Here is a 15,286-nt window from a genome sequence, read left to right on the forward strand (position 1 = left end):
GCAGCCCCTCCCCCTAGTCCAATTCGGACTAGGCCTTGGGGGGGGGGGGGCGCGGCCTGCCCTAGGCAGCCCCTCTCTCTTTCCCGTATGGCCCAATAAGGCCCAATACTTCTCCCGGCGAATTCCAGTAACTCGCCGGTACTCCGAAAAATACCCAAATCACTCGGAACCTTTCCGATGTCCGAATATAGTCGTCGAATATATCGATCTTTACGTCTCGACCATTTCGAGACTACTCATCATGTCCCCAATCTCATCCGGGACTCCGAACTCCTTCGGTACATCAAAACTCATAAACTCATAATATAACTGTCATCGAAACCTTAAGCGTGCGGACCCTACGGTTCGAGAACAATGTAGACATGACCGAGACACGTCTCCGGTCAATAACCAATAGCGGGACCTGGATGCCCATATTGGCTCCTACATATTCTACGAAGATCTTTATCGGTCAGACCGCATAACAACATACGTTGTTCCCTTTGTCATCGGTATGTTACTTGTCTGAGATTCGATCGTCGGTATCTCAATACCTAGTTCAATCTCGTTACCGGCAAGTCTCTTTACTCATTCCGTAATACATCATCTCACAACTAACTCATTAGTTGCAATGCTTGCAAGGCTTATGTGATGTGCATTACCGAGAGGGCCCAGAGATACCTCTCCGACAATCGGAGTGACAAATCCTAATCTCGAAATACGCCAACCCAACATGTACCTTTGGAGACACCTGTAGAGCACCTTTATAATCACCCAGTTACGTTGTGACGTTTGGTAGCACACAAAATGTTCCTCCGGTAAACGGGAGTTGCATAATCTCATAGTCATAGGAACATGTATAAGTCATGAAGAAAGCAATAGCAACATACTAAACGATCGGGTGCTAAGCTAATGGAATGGGTCATGTCAATCAGATCATTCAACTAATGATGTGACCTCGTTTAATCAAATAACAACTCTTTGTTCATGGTTAGGAAACATAACCATCTTTGATTAACGAGCTAGTCAAGTAGAGGCATACTAGTGACACTCTGTTTGTTTATATATTCACACATGTATTATGTTTCCGGTTAATACAATTCTAGCATGAATAATAAACATTTATCATGATATATGAGGAAATAAATAATAACTTTATTATTGCCTCTAGGGCATATTTCCTTCAGGAAACATAAGTATTGTGCGAGCAGCCGTGAACTCATGAGTCATCTGTCATCATATCACTACATTTTTGCATGCATATTAAATTATGTCAAGAACATAACTCTTTCACTCTGATATAAAAACACTTCGATGAGTGCAAAAGGGTATTTCAGAGAAAATTAGGTGAAACCCATCTCCAGATTATTCATCACCATAAGCTGTCAATTCTTAATGTGAGCTATAATCCTCAGAACTTATAATATCAACATGTAGTAGCTTGTCACAATATAGTACAGGGTACACTACGTGTGGAAAGTGTATCAAATCTTAGCACTAGTGCAGAATCGGGCTTTGGTCTCGGTTCGTAAGGACCTTTAGTGCCGGTTCTGCAACCGACACTAAAGGGTGGGGACTAAAGCCCTACTCCACCTTTAGTGTCGGTTCGTCACGAATCGGGACAAAAGGCCCACCATGTGGCACGAGCCCGCACCGGTGGGCTGAGGGCCTTTAACCAACCGAGACTAAAAAGTTTAGGGGTTTATTGTTTTATGGTTTATTTTTCCTTTTAATTTTGTGTTTCTCAATTATTTTTCATTTCAAACATATTTTATTCTACTACATATTGTACACGTTATGCATATATATTATTCTGTTACCGGTAGCCATCGTTAGGGTTTCACCTAATTTTCTCTGAGAAAATTACGTTATTCCAACACCCCTTCCTAGTAGCCATCGTGAGGTACACTATGCTCACAATTTCTCCTCTCCAGCTCCCGACTGCAAAGATCTCCATGCCTCCTTTCGAACTGCCATTTTATTTTGAATTGAAGTATGGGTGCTCTTGATTCAGACCTTTGGGAAGAAAGGCAGAACCTTTCTCTCATAGGCCGTCATAGATGTATCGGCAAGATTTGTCTGGCTCAGTGTTAGTGATAATAAACAAGTCATTAGGCGAGCACATTTGTTGGATTACAACTGTGATTGGCGATTTTAGGGACCGTCCATTCACTCCGATCAAACGGTGGAGAAATAGGAGTTACGAAGAGTTACGGGAGTACAATTACATGAAATTACAAATAATTGTGGGACCATTACAAGATTATGGTGGGGCTAATCAATTTTTAAAAGGGTAGATCCGTCCAATTTAGGATGCAGCGCTGGGACAAAAGAAAAAGAAAACCTGCAAAAAAGAAACGCTTTGTCCCCAATCTGTCGATCGCATCTCCGCTTGCCTCCTCCTCTCACGGGTCGCTCCGCCGCCGGCTCAGCCGCTTTTGCTGCGCCTTCTCCTCCCCGCTCCCCAGATCGGCGTCCAGCGCAGGAGGATCTGGGTGGTCGTGGTGGCGGCATCTTCAGTGGCCTCACCGGATTGTTAGCCACCTCAATCCCCTCGCACAGGCGCCGCTGCCAAGCCTGCCCTCGACTGTGGCGCTGCTGGCGTCCCTCCTGGCGCTCGTGCCGCCACAGCCGCCGACCCTCGCACAGCCGCAGCCGCCTGCTCTCCTCTGCTGCCCCAGCGCCCCGAGCATCGCCCCGTCGAATAGGCGCTCCGCACGGCAGCGCCTTCTCCCTGGAGCAGCCACTGACGGCCATCAACGCCGGCGACCCAATCTATATGAAGGTAACCCTGGGGCTTAATCTTCCGCCGCCGCCGCCGAGGACGGCCCTGTTTTTTCATGCACATCCTCTGACCCGTTATCCTTCACAGTCGTCCGCCGCCGCCGAGGACGGAGAAGGTCTGGTGTCTAGAACCGTCGCTGCTTATCCTGCCAAGCTTCCCGTGCAGGACGAGTATCCCTCCAGCCCCCTGCGCCGCCATCTGCCTCTGATGATTCCGCACGCGTGTAGATGACAGTGGAACAAATTCAGACATTCAAGGATATCCGTCCGTCAGAATATTCAGGTTTTGTACTCCTGTATTTCACCCCATTATTCCTTTGTTCTCTCTTTTGCATTGCATGTGGACAGTAAACCACATAGTCGGCCATCACTGAATGTCTGAATTTGTTCCATTCAGACATTCAAAGTCACATTCCGCGTGTAGGTGTCAGAGACATCGTTCTCACGCAACAGTCACCTACACCTATGTTTGAATCGGCTTAAGGATGCTGCGAACGACATCTCCGACATGCTTGAATATTTTTGAAGATGAAACCGACTTCAACCTGGTATGCAAGATTATGTCGAGTTGGTAACTATCAATCTTGATCTGAATGCTCTTGTTTACTAACATATGAATATTTTAGATAATGAACTACATCTTAAACTTTTTTATGTAATGAAGTAGATCTGAACCTCACTGTTGGAGTTGATCTTTGAGTCGATGTTAAGTAAAAGCTACTTCTACTTGTTGATGCCAAGACCACCTTTAGGTTCGTAAATTTCCCTGCCTTCTTTTGTTTGACCAATAGTAAGCTATGTCCACAAATATCATGATTTCATTGAGGGGAAAGTGAAGTAAAACTTCTCTGGTATCCAAGTGCAATATTAGTTTCTGGATTGTTTTTCTCAACCACCTGATTGAAACTAGTTTGTAATGCCATCTCCGCCCCTTTCAAGCCTTCCATGGTACTGATACACCACATTGTACCTCTTGCAGTGGGCAGCCACGATGAAGAATATTAAGATGACACGTAAAATGAGATCGATGCAAAAGCGCCTACAAAAGATGGACCGTGATAGTTATGGTGTTCAGCCAGAAACTCGCTGCGAGGAGCGCAAGTTCCTGACATCCGGGAAACAACAGGATATGTGGAAGAGGCAGAAATCATTTGGAGGACTGATGACGAAAGAAAAATCTTGGATTGCATATCTGGGAGCAATAGTTATTCCCCCCTGCTTTCCATTACAGTGATTGGAGTCAGTAGGTAGTGATTAGAGTCAGTAGGTAATACAGAACATGGTAAATTTTATTGGAATATAACTTGCAAGTTGATGGGTTCAGAACCTTTGTGCTATGAAAAAGAGTTATGTTCTTCTGATTATGCCACTGGACTATGGCCATTTTCTTTATATTTAGGCAGTGTATGGCGTCATATAGAATGGATAGTAATTATGTGTAGTATTTCTTCGAAAACCAGAATTGGCTCAATTTGGAAGAATGTCTGCTTTATGTGAATTTCTTGCCTGCTTTGCACGTGTTGCTACAAGTGCATTATCATGCCTCAGCCATAATCATTGTCGACAAATATGGAACAGAAGAAGTATGGCCCCTATTTTAGCCCTCTCTGTCATGTTCGCGTGCACAACCTATTTTGCCAATGAGCAAGTTTAGCATATGTTTCTTCTTCGATGATCTTATGCTAGTTGCCTGGTTCTCATTGTTGTCCTAGGTGTCTAGTTAGTAAGCAAAACTCTGTTTGAGTAAAGCTCGCTGGGACATCTGTTTCAGTATTGTTACCCAAAAGACTTAGGCCTAGATTTATTAGTTGTAAATTTGTTAGCTCCATGTATCGCATTAGTTTTGATGCAAAACACAAGCTGCAATGTACCAACTCTTGTCGACATTTCTATATCAGTATAAAAATGGTACATGGTGTTCCTGATGCTATTCTTTCTTATTTTCTGCAGGAGAGGCTGGTATTTGACAATACGGTTCTGTGTGTGCATTGACTACTGGTGCTGCAGCCTGAAATTTTTCTTATGGAGCGGACCGAAGTAATCCATCAAGATAGCTGCATTATTAATTCTGTTCTTTTTGCTGGTGAGGTAATAATCTCCCACTCAACTCGTGATGTGAGAGATAGCAGTGTAACCATGATATTTACATCATTGCTCATTTCTTCTATATGCTATGATTTTTTTCCTTAATTACCCTGCCTCAGCCATAATCATCATCCACTTAAACCAGAACTATATACTTACTTAGTGTATGGCGCCGTATAGAATGGGGAGCATGAGTTTGTAAGTAGTCACTTATGGTAGTGTTTTAAATGTAAGGATACTCCGATGTAGATAGGTTTGGATCAGATAGTGGAACATGCAGCTCATTAGCTGGTTTTTCTATAAAAAAGCAATGAAAATTCAAGCATTTGGATGGACATAAGCGTACAAATAATATGCAAAAACATCAGAACATAAGTGTAGTCTTTAATTCAAAGAACATCATTTGGAACTGCCCTTGAAGTGCCTCTCCGTGTAGCCCATTCATGGCTTTACGAATGGGCTGGACATGGCGTTTGATGGTTTGCGCTTGCATCTTTTCAACTCCACTTGTTTAGCGATAGTCTCTGTGTCAAATTGTTGTTTCACTGGATTACTAGGAGGGGCATTCTTCCTCGGGCGTCCACGCTTACGCTTTGGGGCACCAGATTTCTCTGGTTTGTTTGTAACATCAGGGTTGGTGACAATCGTCACATCGTCGTCTGCACCTTTTCGTTCCTCTGGAATGCTGGCTTCGTACTCGTCCTTCTGTAGAGGAAATAGTGGTGTGTTACATGCAATCATGAAAGGTAGGAACTACATGACATGAAATGCTAGTTGTGTAGAACTTACCGTTATAGGATCCTTGTATGATTTTTTCCGAAGCTTGTTGCAATCTGAACGCAGCAGGCTTGAACATATTTTCCAGCTGAAAATATGTATTAGTGCCTGAATCAGATAGTGACACATAGGTTAGGATAGCAGTGAAGCATAGGTAGTGCATGATTGCTAATGTAATTTAGTGTTTGGCAAACCTGTGTGAAATCCTCGGTAATTTTATCTCCATCCCATGTCAACATGTATTTGAGTGTGTACGCCCCGCAGGAATAACTGCGATGTAAAGTTGAAGTTAAGTATTGTAGTCTAGGTGAGGAATCATATAGCTGCCTATACGTACCCATCCGTCTGTTGTGGTATGTTAGTATAGCAAGTGGTTTTCCACTGGGTAATATTGATGGGTTTAGGCGGTGTTACCAAACCATCCTCGACCGCTTCGTTGATACACGCCTGAATGGACTCCACCTAGTGTATGAGGAGTAATTCAAGGGATTGCGTTAGTGCTTTTCAAAAAGTGTCACATGATGCTAAGAGGCAGCAAGAGAGCAAGCTTACTAGTGCAGTTTCCTTGGCAATGTCACGATATGCTTGATTGGAGTTTAGGATCTGGATCTCTTCTTTGTCTAAATTAAACACGAGTAATAACCAATGCATGTTGTGTACATTCATTGGGACACGTACCTGCCAGGAAATTAAAGCGGACTCAATTTAGGGAAAATCAAGATATACAATTAAACAAGTCAGGAAACATGCATACCATTTTGCGTCCTACAAATTTCGTTGCTACATTAGCAACATGTGGGCTTTTGCATCCCATTGGAATACCCCCAAATTCGCCTAGCAATCTTCTGCTTTCTACGGTGGAAATGAATGATGTAGCATCAATTGCAACATTGCTAATGTGTTCATATGCATTAATAACCTGCAAAATTTGTAGTCATGTAATATGGCACAATTTAGAATACTTGATGTAGATTGCAGTATACGGGCCTTACGTCATCGACGAAGAATAGTTTGCTAACATTTGGCTTGAGTTGATGAACTGTTAGCACAATGTCTTTGATGTGAACTACCTCAACAAGGTCGTGACTCCCTCGGATGAAAAGTGCAGCCTCATAGTCTTCATCTGTCAATATGTAATCATTGTTGAATACAGGCTTCCGTGGTGGGATGTCTTGGTCCAACTCCTCGTTTTGCACCACAGGTTTTGCACTAGGTGTACCAGCAGAAGTCCATGCTTTCCATGCGTCAAACCCAGGAGTAGATGAAAACTTGCCATTGCTTGGTTGCTCTTGTTCCTAAAATTAGGAGTTGGTCAATGAACAGAAATTAGCTCATGTTAGCAAGGTTATGGGCCATAGTTATCACCTGTACGTATGCATTGTTCGTCGTTGATTGTTTGTTTGTTTCAACTAGGGATCTTAATTCCTGTAACATGAAATGCATAGAATGAAAATATAGGAAGTTATGGGTAAAATTGATGTTGTAGTATCACTTACCTGGAGTTCCCTTTTGAGGTCTCCAACTTCCCTTTTGAGGTCTCCAACTTTGTCCTCCAGCTTGGACAACCTAGGTTGAGTGGAAATTTTACCCCTTATGTTTATCACGTCCTCAGTCACGGTGATTATTCTTTTATCTAATTTGTGCTCTACTTCTACTACTTGTTTGACCAACTTTTTCTCTTGTTCTGCAAATAGATTGTTCTGGGTTTGAAGTATCATGTCCATCTGCATAAAAGAAATGTCAACTCGTTTTGTTAGAAGAAAAATAAATATGGTTAGGTGTGACCTTTGTTGTGTTATTGAAAAGGATGTGTCTTGGAGCAACTTACTTGTTGGCTACTCATAGTTTGACCTCGTGGTTGTGGTCGACAGATAGCATCTTCATGCGCATGTGTATGTTTGTTGGTATGCTGGTCATTTGTAATGTTGGTTGGCTCCAGACCGCCGATGTTCATGACAACCTTGGAAAAGATATAAAGAATAAGTACTAAGAAATAAATATGGTAAATATAGAAGTCAAGTCTAGAAAGGTACCAATCCATTATATAGGCCTCCTTTATCATAAGCCTCATGTCTTATTTTACCTGTGGCTTCATCCCACCGTGCCATCAGCGGACGGGGTATACGAGAATACAAAATCGATCCAGCACGAACATGTTCCCAATACCAAAACTATAGGAAATATTAGTTCATCAATGATAGAGATGTATGCATCATATGAATAATAGTTGAATGACAACTACTGTTGTAGCACTTACTTGGAGCAAAGCTAGATTTCTTGTAGATTGACTTGATCCTTATAATTAAAAGTATTGATGGATGTTATCAAATGGTTCAGTGTGAAACATCCCCAGTTAAAATTGGGAATTCTTGCGATGTCTTCAACAAGGACGAAATATTTGGAGTCGACATAATCTTGTACCGTGGGTGCTAAAATAATGCCAATAGCATACAAAACAAACCGCCTGATGAAATGATCATCTGGAGTTTTGGAGGCTTTAATTTTGTCCTCTAGGTCACTCAGCTTAAGTCTTCCATCTGTTTGATAAGCCCTTAACAGGTTTGCGTCTTTTGGTTTTCCCATTTCCATATATATATATATATATTTCCCCTCTATTGGAAGGTCCATTAATTGATAGACATCTGTTGGAGTTATAGAAATGTCCTTACCAGTAATGTGAATACTCTGCATGTCGTGGATGTAGCTCTTCGCTAGCAGCACCAACATAATACGTCAGAGAGACACTAACTTCAGTAGGCTTTTGGTTTTTCTACAATTTCAAGCTTTAGAGCTAAACTATTGTCCCAAGTAGTTTTTACATTATTTTCGAACCAACAATCACTTCATTGAAGTGACAATTGTGAGACTATGTTTACAATAATAGGCTTTCAACACTTGGAGTTGTTGCTCAATTTTTAGATGAAAGGTTCCTTTGATGTCCGCACACTTAATTGTGGCTTTTACTATTTTTGTATTGCATGTGTTGCACTAGTCCAAACCAATTTTATGTTCATAACGTCAATTAAATGACCAGTTTTACTAAGAATGTCACTACACATTTCATGAGACAGGCAAAGAGTATTAGCTTAAATTTTTGGTGCAATTTGTAAAGCAACCCTAGTTCTCAATCTGCAAAGCAAAAAAAAAGATTGCGGTAATCATCACCACAAGCGCAGATCAGCCTACCGCATCGCGCTTCTCGTGACCCGAGACATACAGGCGTGCTCTGTCTGTCACTCAAGCACCGCTAAACCACGCGCCCATACATCCAGCTCATGTGTCTGCCATCTTGCATGCGCCTCAGCACTTAACGCCAGAACCCAGACATCAAGCTGAGGTCTGCCCTGCAGCGCTGCTGTTTTTCTTCTTCTTTTTTCTCTCTCCTTGTACACTGGTCTTGTCTATGCATCACATCATCATACATGCCTCACTTTTGCTACTAGCACAACGCTAGCTTCCGTGTCACACGTCTCACCAATATTTTTTCCCTTTTCTCTGTCAGCTGTGTGGATGCATAGTCTGCTAGTAACCGGCTTGATAAAAAACAAAAAAAAATAAAAAACATAAAAAGAGAACAAAAAAAGAGCAAAAAAAAGAACAAAAAAAGAGAAAAAAAGAAGAAAAAAGAAAACAAATTGGAAAAATGTCAATCCGGCTCGCATCAGTTTTGGGACTGCTTTGTTCTGTTTGACATTCAGGACATTATATTTTGGCTGCTCTGTGATCACCTCTCCATCTATCATAAATATTACCTAACCTTCTCTGATTTGTTGTAAAAGAACTCTGAATATATAGGAGGGGGCTAATAGCTGGCCACGACAAACTAAAGCAGAGAACCTAGAGGAGTGGGATAATAGCGGCACACAAACAGACACACACATGCATGTGTTCAATTACAACAACCGGAGAAATGACTACATACTCATGAAAGCCAATAACTCATCGAACATCATCTTCAACCTCCCACATGTCTTCAACGTATGATGTTTTTACTACATGATCAGCTGCCATTAAATCTACGATGTTTTTTGTACAGACAAGCACACCCTGCCTTGCTACCATTAGTCTTCTCTGCCTTGCTTGAGAATCTAGAACCATAGACTTTTTTCTCTGCCTGCTTGATCTTGTTAGTGCGTTTGATCTTCTCAGCAGACTAGCATGTAGCTGCTTGCCACTTTGAGTCACCTGAAGAATATGGAGAAATATTTACAAAAGTTTAAGAAATTGCATAGCGTCGGCAGAAAGTATGATGTCGCAATTACAACACCGGATCTCAACTACATATTGCAATCTCATTTTCAGAAAGAAGTATCATCATATACTGCAGAAATTTTATAATTCTGTGAACATATACTGTACATCTCAAAACAGTGGTCCGTTTCAAGTTATTAATAAGTAACATGCAGACAGTTTCATTCTTTGCTCGGCCAACCAACAATTATTTTTATATTAGAAATATATGGAAGCCAACCTAATAATACTTTTAAAATACAAATATGATACATGAATTGACAACTAACACTGATGTTATTCAAGCACGGTCATACTTGCAGTAATTAATACTTCATAACAGGACCACAAGCGCAACAGTTTCCTACCACAAAATCCCTTGTATAGAGAGTTGTACCTAACAGTTTGCTGCCATCAACCCATCACTTCCTACACAACAACAAATATAATTAGTGCACTATATTAATGAGTAAAGTAGACGCAAAATAAAAAATAGACATATTTGACACCTCTTCCAATTTAGTGCATATACGCCGATCATGACCTTCCACCCCACAGTAGCCACATTTCCTCTTTGATCTTTGCTTCTTCATCTTTGCCTGCAACCTTTTCTTCGGTGCACCTCGGCCTTGCACATGCACTGGGTCTAGAACCTTTTCCAAATCTGCACAATCAATTTCCGTCGTCTGTGGCAGTAGTGGACCAAACCTAATGCATTCCTCCTGACCACGGCTTGATTCCTTGCTCCCATCTTGTGCATTCAGAACCGTCTTCAGACGCTGATACTCCTCACTGGATTGACATGCTCGGAAACATGCCGCGTGACTCAAATTCCGCAACTCACGGTACCTCACAAGGCTTTCTGAATAGTCATACATCTCGCTCTTTCTGGTCGGAGGGAATGCTGACTTCGCACTCATCGTCCACCTCATGGGAACACAACACCTAGGCAGCAGTTCCACTTGACGTATTCCCAAGATGTAGAATATGTGAGAGCATGGTGTTCCCAAGCATTCCAGCTTATGACAAGAGCAATTGATCCTGTACAAAGAACCTTCCTTCACCTCACAGCGCACTTCGGACTTCTTCTCTCTTCTATCGATCTTAGTGACAAGATATGTAGTCAACTCCCATGCGTCTAGTATCTCGCTGATAACACATTTGCTGACGGCATTTATGCTCCATCTGACCAGCTCAAACATACAAGGCGTGAAAACCCGGGCAGCATGTTTCTCAAGACTTGAAGCATCCGCGTCTGTAAATGGAACGGACTATAAGGCCACGATGTCTAGGATCGCCTCGTTCAAGCGTCGTCCCGAAGGGCAACGCTCATAGTGCTCTAGCATATCAAACAATGTCATCTTACCCTCAAGATGTGTATGTAGCACCGAGTTGAGGCTCTCACTACGCTGATTGCTGCTCAATCCTAAGAAACAACGCCCCACCAGGTATGGAGCACACCACAGCTTCCTCATCTGATACATCTGATGCAGCCATGACTCCTCACTTGTAACTTCATTCCTTCATAAGAACTCTATCCATTTTCTCTCGTGCTCTTCAATAGAAGACGAGTCATATATGAAAGATCTGAATTCTTCCCTAACCTCATTGTCATGTAGATGGCGTACAATGTTCTGCTGAATGTGCCATACACATAGCCTGTGGTATGAGTCAGGCCACACCACCCTGATCGCTCTCTGCATTGCAAGGTCCCCGTCGGTGATTACAGATATTGGATGCTTCTGCGACATGGCTTCATAAAATGTCCGCAACATCCACTCGTACGCCTCATTAGTTTCATGAGAAATGATCCCGCATCCAAAGATAACAGTGCTGCAGTGGTGATTCAACCCGACAAATGGCACAAACGGAAGATTGTACTTATTGGTCCTGTATGTGCTATCAAAAACAACAACATCGCCGAAAGCCTCGTAGTCAAGGCGGGATTGAGTATCGGACCAGAACAATCCCTTTAGATGCCCATCTTTATCAACCAAGTATTTGAAGAAATAATCTGGGTCTCTCTCTTGCCGCGCCATCATGTGACGGATCACCGTCTGAGCATCACCGGCAGCGACTGTTTCCTGCTTGCAGCGATGACAGAAGTTATAGATGTCCCTCATCATGCATCCAACATGGTCATATCCACCGTACTGCATGCACAACACATCCATGATTTTGTGTTTCCGGATTCCAACACTTTCCATCTCTATAGTGTGCGCTTTCTGCTCGTCGCTGATTCTTCTGTGGGAACGCAAAAAGCAAGCAAGGTCTCGTGGGGCCAGAGGATGGTTGTGTTCATCGATGAAATCTTTCACAAACCACCGCCCTGTTTTCCTGACTCTTGCAATGACAAATTTTGCTTTACACCCCACACGAGTGATATTCCGTGGCTTCCTCTTCCTATCTTCTCTCTTCCTCTTCATGTGCTTCCCTTCACGGCAACCTTCACGACTACAGACAAGTTTCCTCAGAATTATCTTCTTGTTCGCTTCATCCCACTCAACATATCCTTTCCTCACACTAAAGCCTTTCTCAAGAGCATACTTGTTATAGAACTCAAAACCCTCTTCCTCTCTACCAAACATCCTGCTGACAATGTCGTCATACTCAGCCATACACTCTGCACTTACATTGGCCATGTCTTCCTGCATATCACATACAAATTAACAACTGGTCTCAATCATGCACCACAAGTAAAAGAATTTCCCTACTCACATATTCCTCTCAACATAAAAGATTCAGAGTTTCAGGAGTTCCATCATGGCTTATTTTCTTCAGGTTAGTCTATGTTTTGTTCTCTTGTTCTAAAGATAAGAACTTAAACTAAGTGATACTCTTGGTGCTTAAATATAATGGATATTGCAAAAAAGAAGTTCAATTCAATGTTGTTGCTACTGTAGTGCTTTTACAACTCATAATTGTCATGATATAACAGCTCATAATTGTCGGTGGTTGGTCATGTTCTAAGAGAACTATTTGGCTGCAACATATCTTCAGAAGTGAATTAATAATATGGTGTACAATTAAGCTAATTATTCTAGTCAACTAGTCACATAATCTTTTTACCATCAGAATAAATGATAAGACACATTCAGTGCGGTTGGAACATGTTTACGATAAATTACCTTTAAAACAAGCTCAAAGTATCCAATATCAGAATCCAGTGTAGTCGGAGTATAAGGCTTGACTACTTCCTCACCAGTAGCATCCTTCCCTCTGCAGTCGGTTAACAAAATACAGAAAATAGAATCAGAATATCTGTCTCACTCCATGTACCAAAAAGAATGACCATAACTCAACATCATAACTATTGACCAGGATATGAGCAGTACAAGTGTTCAGACCTGCATCTTATATATTGGCCAATTGCATGGCCCAACACAGAAGTAGGTCTAGGGAAACAAATTTGAACTTGGCCACATTATGACTGATCTGACTCTTCTGCACAAGATCATAGCACATCCATTAATTTTTATATCATACACAAACTTCAAAAGCAGTAATCATGGGAGCGATGTGGATGCCGCCGTACTAGGAGTTGTGTATCTCGAATTTCATGCTGATACTGATGGTTTTTTCTCTTACAACAAGCTCTGCATAGACAAAATATTCATGATGAGAATACACCAAACTCTAACAGACAATCTCTGCTATAGATACTATCCTTATATATGATTTGCATGCTCCTCTAACACAATTCAAGATATTTAGTTCAATTGGGAATGTGCTCTTGAATAAACCAAATCACTATTTAATGCATTTAGGTAATGTTTAGTCAACGTGACTCCTGGACCTTGGTGGGTTGTAGAATACACGTGAGAAATAAAACATCAAGTTGCACTGAAGATCACCCAAACCCGTCCACAAACTTAAGAATCTCATCCTTTTAAGTGGTACACTGTATCAGCTAGAAAGCAATAGCTCACCACATTTCCAGCTCGGGATCAGGGATGTTGTGGGAACCACTGGTTGCACAGCGACAGTAAAGGAGATGTATCAGAACATAAGGACATGGATTTTCAGAGCAACACCTCTGAAACTATAGCGTTCTGTTGTACTATCTGTACTGAACTGCTTATTTGCCCTCAGCAGAATAAGAATGGTTCTGAATCTTGTTAGATTTGCATATTTGGAAACTCTATGGGTAGTGTAATTAACATATTCTTCCCAATGTGCATAGGAACTGGCTAAGGATGTTGAGTTCTATGCACAACATGCTAGTCGTAAATCCATTAGGATGGACGATGTTATCCTCACAGGTATTTGAGCAAACAATATCTTTACAAATTCCTGAAAGAGAAGTAAAGAATATTGGCTTCCTGGAATTGTTGTTTTCTACACAAGGTTGTTTGAGATGCTTGTGTACTCGTAATTTTCCAAATGTTGAATACATAGTTGATAAGCTATAGACAAAAATGTTGTTGATACTCTCTTCATGGTTCTCTTAATGTATTTTTCCCCTCCCACTGACCATTGCATTGCAATCCCAGCGCATAGAAATGAGCATCTTATGGGCCAGCTGCAAACATTTTCTCAAAACTTGAAAGGAAAAGAGCCTTGCACCGGGAAGAAGAGAAAGAAATCATCGAAGAAGGACGATAACTGACCGTTATCTGATCTCTAATTGTGCAAAGAGTCTAGGCTGAATTGACACTGCAGGAGCGCCCAAATTTCCTCTCACAGCCGGCGACGACCTGACAAGAAACGCGGGGCGGGGGGAGGGAGGGGGGTAGGGGAGGGAAAGGTACCTTTTGATAGAGTGCTCGCCTCGCCGGCTGCTTGACGGAAGGGAGACGCTGCAGTGGGCGGTGGGGCAGGGAAGACTTCGGTGGGCTCGGCGCGCCGCAGCGGACAGTTAGCAGTTCCTGGCGTTGAGCCGGAACCCTCGTGGCAGGAGCGACACCAGGTAGGCGACTGCTGGTGCTTGCCTGGAGCGGTGCCGCGGCGGGATCGCTCGATCGGAATGGCGGAAAGGGCGGCGGCGGCTATGCGACCAGAAACAGAACGATCTGCATGGGGGACGGGCACGGGCGAGCTAATTCTCCTGCGGAACGGATTGGTGGAACTTTACTATTCTACCCTTTTGACCTAAAAATAATTATTTTACTGATTTCTCAGATCTGACGGCCAGGAAAAATTGGAGGTGGAGTTACACGAAATTACGAGTTGTAACTCGCCAATCACCCTGAAAGAGCTCTTGTTGGATAATGAATTAGATGTGGGGTTCTAGGACCTGTACAGGTTGTAACTGAATACTAGTACTGATGAGTGACAACATATGGTCGCTGGATCAGATGGACCCAGCACCATGAAGAGATCAGATTGCCACTTACACTGATCGCCATCAGTTCTATTAGCGAAGCAGCAGTGCGATTGCTAGGACTATGCTCTCTCTCTCTCTCTCTCCTCCATAAAGAGAGTGTTGTTG

The 15,286-nt window shown here is 42.4% G+C and overlaps 1 protein-coding gene and 1 pseudogene across 1 annotated transcript; both read right to left on the reverse strand.

Moving 5' to 3' along the window:
* Positions 1-2,845: 2,845 nt before the first annotated feature.
* LOC147987196 (uncharacterized) lies at positions 2,846-6,276 on the reverse strand. The gene is made up of 6 exons (XM_087542311.1): positions 6,178-6,276; positions 5,963-6,087; positions 5,820-5,895; positions 5,638-5,733; positions 5,302-5,553; positions 2,846-2,968 (listed from the first exon to the last, which is right to left on the reverse strand). The coding sequence occupies exons 1-6, from the start codon at positions 6,274-6,276 to the stop codon at positions 2,846-2,848; spliced, it is 771 nt and encodes a 256-aa protein (XP_087398437.1).
* Positions 6,277-11,389: 5,113 nt separating this feature from the next.
* Positions 11,390-12,509, reverse strand: LOC147987197 (protein FAR1-RELATED SEQUENCE 5-like; annotated as a pseudogene).
* Positions 12,510-15,286: the final 2,777 nt, after the last annotated feature.

Source organism: Triticum urartu, chromosome 2A (genome assembly GCF_056163025.1).
Source record: "Triticum urartu cultivar PI428250 chromosome 2A, HENAU_Tu73, whole genome shotgun sequence".
NCBI classification, from domain to species: Eukaryota; Viridiplantae; Streptophyta; class Magnoliopsida; order Poales; family Poaceae; genus Triticum; species Triticum urartu.

Coding starts and splice junctions, on each gene's coding strand:
- LOC147987196 (XM_087542311.1), bottom strand. CDS start 6,276: ATGCATTGGTTATTACTCGTGTTTAATTTAGACAAAGAAGAGATCCAG. Junction 6,088..6,177: donor TTGCCAAGGAAACTGCACTA/GTAAGCTTGCTC, acceptor CTCATACACTAG/GTGGAGTCCATTCAGGCGTG. Junction 5,734..5,819: donor TTACCGAGGATTTCACACAG/GTTTGCCAAACA, acceptor TATCTGATTCAG/GCACTAATACATATTTTCAG.